General features: G+C 40.5%; 1 protein-coding gene across 1 annotated transcript; it reads right to left on the reverse strand.

Annotated features, from left to right (window-relative positions):
• Window positions 1-881: 881 nt before the first annotated feature.
• Window positions 882-3,205, reverse strand: LOC123875541 (transcription factor jun-D). Its single transcript, XM_045921425.1, has one exon. It carries the CDS (start codon window positions 3,084-3,086, stop codon window positions 2,370-2,372), a length of 717 nt encoding a protein of 238 aa, XP_045777381.1. The 5' UTR covers window positions 3,087-3,205; the 3' UTR covers window positions 882-2,369.
• Window positions 3,206-5,538: the final 2,333 nt, after the last annotated feature.

Consider the following 5,538-nt stretch of genomic DNA (forward strand, 5'->3'; position numbering starts at 1 on the left):
TGAACTCGATTGTAGTTTTGATTCATTCATTACGTGAGTGATTACGTAATATTCATACCATAATGTACGTAACGTAGTGTTATCATTCCAATGATAATACGTTGGTTTATTGTTTACCTTCAATATTGACTAGATTCATATGATTAGGTACGTTGTTTTATTTTCATCTGTGATATTATGAGATGCGTTATTGCATAATAAGTCACTTTTATCAGCGCCATAGAAAGGAGGCGGATTGACGAAAAATATATTGAACGCTATCGAACGTTGTTTGTTTTTTCTTCTGATCGTCTCCTACGTATATCTCTACAATATTGATAAACTACCCAAAAATAACATTAAGTTAATATTTTATTACTTTCTTCAACTTATTGGTTGGAGGCCAGGGATGTGATTTGACTTATTCTTTATCTTCGTCTTCAGAAATTAATTCATCGAATATGATCTCATCTTGTTATTTTCGATATGATTTGCTTCTACATTATCCAATATGTGGGACCAAATTATACAATAGGAATATATTATTATGGTTTTTATTTTGACAGCCATTGTTAACTGTAGGTTGTGGACAGTGTTCGAAGTTTGGAACATTTTTGGCAAACATATTTTTTTAGTGCTCTTGCCGACGTTAGATTCATGCTTATTGTTAACATAGAAAAAGTGGGAAATGGCGTAAAAGGGCATCCTGAACCAGTTTATATGATATAAAATATTATAATATCATGCTGCAAACTTGGCTGCAAATGCAAAAGAATTTTACTAGATCATCTCCAATTGTATCCAATCTAATAAAACCTTTTGTATTTAAACGATATAATTTTGTGTCGTGGGTTTGTTAGAAATATGTATTTACGATACAATCGACGAAATAAAAGATAAAATTGAATGGTATAATAATCTTCATAATTTATTTTTTCTTTATTCTGTTTTATCATACAATACGTATTCAGTATAAAACAATATTCTTTGTTAAATTGATAAAAATATATTATTTTAGTATAACTGTTTTATCTTTATAAACTTACAAATTATTGTTAACATTCTGAAGAATCATTTTTGTATAAAATAATACAAAAAGGTTCACTTGCCGTTTACGTCTTCGCCTACAGTCCTACAATATCTCTGTACATAACATTCCTTAAAGCATTCATACTTTAATGCCAAGCCAATATCACGGTCCCACGGCAAGGTCCCCCAATATAGTCTATAACAATTCAACTTGTTAATTGGTATAATATTACTTATAATAACCTATAGAAGACAATGGTACAGAACAATTTCACTGTAGCGTATTTAATGGTAACAAAAACAATAAAAACAGGCTTCACTTTACAAAGCGTAGGCACTCGAGATTGCTACTTGATACTAAGTAATTAAACATTCTCACTAATAAATACATCGCACATTCAATCTCAACTCACGCACTCATCAGACTCGCATTCGTCAATCTCACTTTAATCGGACGGCCTCACGTTTAAAGACCTTTAAAGAGCACCGGGTCAGTTCTGAGACATTTTACAAAACAGCAACGTTTGACATTCGTCTCGCAACATCCTCACAAGGCATACTGTCTCACACACTATCAGTCTTTCACACTAGCAACGTGCAGTCGTCGAGCAAAGAGCAGAATCCATCAGGCATCGAGGCGCCATCATCCTTGTGAAAAACGTTAACCTTGTGCAACGAAACGTGATTCGGATCGTCCGACTGCCGGAGCCGAACACATGGCCGCCATTCCGCGAGGGCGGCGCAGGCGGAATTTTAATTAACAGAACATCCGCTCCTGACTTGTCGATGCGCCGTTGCCAGCTCGACGCGCGATCGCATCCCTTTCGCACTTATCACTTCTGGGCTCTGACGAGCTGTCTTCTTTCTCACTTGTCCAAATTCTGAATTTGTTTGACATACGTACATATTATACACACTCCTCCAAAAGTACACATTTGGTAAAGTTTTAGGTCCTTCGGGGTCACCGTACCAGCTAATGAACAATGACAATCCCAACAACACTGCGATATGGCAACATCGCTAGAACGGGAAATTTGCCGTAAAACTGGCAACGTCGCTTCAACCTCGCTCAGTCTGCACTCGAATGACGTTGCACGATTATCCTTTCTAGTTTCTACACTATTCTAAATGAGACAACGCAATACTGATACAAGGAAAATCATAACTGCGACTTACGACGGTAGCTCTCTAAGTACACCCTCGCCTCCGCTCACTGCCACTCGACCACACGTCACCGAAGTCCAGCTTACACACTAGAGTTAACTATATATTACACGGTAAAATTAAGATCACAAATCGCTTTGTATGCTGCGTCCGAGCGGGCGCGACTAGCATGGAATGTGGGGAGCGCGCGCCGCCGCTCAGAAGTGCGCGTCGATGTGGCAGCCGCCGTTGGCGTGCTCGATGACCTGCTGCTTGAGCCGCGACACGTGGTCCTTCAGCTTCACCACCATCTGCGCCAGCTCCGCGTTCTCGCCCTTCAGCAGCTTGACCTTGTCCTCCAGCTTGGAGATGCGCTCCAGCTTGCGCCGCCGGCACTTGGACGCCGCCACGCGGTTGCGCTGCCGCTTGCGCTCCAGCTTGATGCGCTCCTGCGAGTCCATGTCGATGGGCGACAGCGGCGGCGAGCTGGCGGCGCTGGGCACGGTCTGCGGCTCGTCCTTCACCACGGGCGTGGGGAAGCGCTCCAGCGGCCGGTCCAGGTCGGCGTACACGCGCCGCGGCGCCGGCTCGCCGTGGTGCAGCTTGTCCAGCGCCTCCACGAAGGGCCGCGCGTACAGCTCCTGCTCCTCCGTGGGCGCCACGGCGGGGAACAGCACGGCACCGCCCGGCGTGGGCGTGGCCGTGGTGATCATGCCGTTCTGCATGATGAGCTTCTCCAGCTCGGGCGAGCCCAGCTTGAGCAGCTGCAGGTCGGGCGACGACAGCACGGGCGCGCCGTTGCGCGCGCGCTTGCCGCCGCGCCCGAACTCCAGGTCCAGCGTGAGCGAGCGCTTGAGGCTCTCCACGGGGCCGCTCAGGGGGTACTGCTCGTCGTAGAAGGTGGTCTCCATGCCGTGGCCGAACTGCCGAACCATTGGTAGCACCGAGCCGCTCGGTATCACTCGACTCACTTCACGAATCACGAATTAAACTTTCTCATGCGACGACGCACATCCACCTCCTTTGACGTTCCACTTGTTTCTAAACATTGTTAAGAAACAACCACTGCTTTTATTCCATGACTCAGATAAGCTATTTTTAGAAATAGCGTGATAAATTCGGACGCTCATTGGTCAAAAATGACGTGATATGTCGTGTTACTATGTTCCTATTGGCTAACGCGATAGTGGCATAGCGCGAGGCCACAGCGGGCTGTTTACGACTTTGCGATTACCGAGAATCGAGTGCCTTATGTCCATTGCATTAGCGATAACGTTTAAACAGATTTATAATTATAAGCTAAGATTATATTATTGTTGCAAAGTACATATTGCTTTATCGTATTTTAAACACATTAATACTTTTACAACAGTATATTACAATAATAATTAAGGAGGTTATGGATTAAATAGGCATAATCTTCAATAATAACATCCCAATAATAGTATTGTGAGGAAAAATAATCCTACACGTAGCTACTTATGCATAATAATATGAATTTTTATTTTTTTTATTTTATTTATTATTTTATTTATTATTATTTACATTAAAAATATACAGAGAATTAAGTTGATACATCAGTAATAATAATTAATTACCAATTAATTTATTTTAAATATTATTATTCTCGAAATCATACAATGGAAACGCACTTGGAACGAGGAGGCGGGGTAACCGCGCCTCACTACAAGAAAATAAATATAAGGTACGCGGGCAGAAGGGGGTTACGGCCTTTCTGCGAGAGTGAGGGAGAGAGAAGAATATAGCTTTCCCACTTACCTTGCCCATAAAGTTCGGCAATTTAGGAAGGAAAATTAAATATAATAAATACATAATTCTTTTGTTCTTCATAGAAAACGTGTTTGAACTTTCATTTCCAAGTAAAATAACAAGTAGGTTAAAATCGTTGTTTCAAGAGACTTCAGAGAGAGAAAAAGAGAAAAATAATAATATAATATATAATATACATAATATAAATAATATAATATATAATAATAAAATAATAATAATAATAATAATAATTTTTATCATGGAAAATCAAAGAGTTCCCACAGGATTTTTAACAAACCAAATCCATGCGGATGAAGTTGCAAGCATCATCTAGTAAATAGTATTAAAAACCTGCTTTTTCCAAAACTTCAAGTGCCCATCCTGGCTGGCAGTGATTACGAAGTCAGTCTTGGTGACAACAATATGTGTGACCACATCTCTGTGCATGTAGCTCCTCTCGTATGTCTCTGATAGGGGCAAGTTTTCCAGGTACAGAGATTCAAACTCCAAAACTGAAAATTATTATAAATCTATAAAATAGGTACTAGTGACTGATAGATACAGGCCAGAGCCACATAAAACTTATACCTAAATGTTTACAGTAATCAAAACGATGGTTTAAAAATCATACCTTTGCGTTTCTTTGGTTTCGGTGCGTTGGCTGATGATGCCTCTGAAGGCATGGGCCCAATCCAACCGTCCCCATCATATAATAAGTCAGCCTCGCTCACCATCTAAGGCGACTGGGGTTCCGTGGCAGTTCGCTCGCAGCCAGGATGCAAAAAGCGGTCTTGCTAGACTCGGCTAGGATAGTCCGCCGCTTTCTCAACCTGTCGCCCTGACCCCCGGCCGTTTGGTCTCCCCTGCCGGGGCGTAATCCTCCGCCCGGTACAAATATGTATTTATGTAAATGTGTATGTAGGTTTATTTATTTTTATATATGTAAGTATATTATATTATCTTTGGCTTTTATATATATCTATTTTGTAACCGGGCGTGAGAGTAAGTTATATCTATAATAATAATAAAAAAAATAAACAAATATATTATAAAGAAAGTTAGTTAGGTATACCACCAGCAAATATTTGAGACAATTTTAAGAAAGTAAATATCAGCTTATAGCGACATCTATTATGCCTGAATTAACAAAGGCTGAATTACTAATTAATCTACGTATCGGTAGATGGCGGGTGTAAAAGACAAATTTTTCACAAACTAAAAAATGGATACCTTGAAAAAAAATCAGAGACGGAAATAAAGCTTTTCGTTTCCAGAATTCCATACAGTTTACACCATTGATTTGCATTGATTTTGTAAGCGCAAAATAACACATAGCACCAAAATGCAGCACAGCTACTCACCAATAGATGGCGCATTCACGAAAGAAATGGATTATTAATATATCTTTGTCCCTGTTTTTTGTCCCAAGACAGCTGAGATGCATAGAGATATAATTATGATACGTTCATGGCTGAGATGAACCTCCGCTAGGAGTTAGTATTCTGTGGCTGAGACTACTATTTTTCAGAAAAAATTATGAAAAACTCTAAGCTGAATGAGAAAACGTCAATTTTTAAAAGAGCTAGAACCCAGAGCCATTCAAACAAGTTAAAAAAA

Source organism: Maniola jurtina, chromosome 20, assembly GCF_905333055.1.
Source record: "Maniola jurtina chromosome 20, ilManJurt1.1, whole genome shotgun sequence".
In the NCBI taxonomy this organism is placed as follows: Eukaryota; Metazoa; Arthropoda; class Insecta; order Lepidoptera; family Nymphalidae; genus Maniola; species Maniola jurtina.

Coding starts and splice junctions, on each gene's coding strand:
- LOC123875541 (XM_045921425.1), bottom strand. CDS start 3,086: ATGGTTCGGCAGTTCGGCCACGGCATGGAGACCACCTTCTACGACGAG.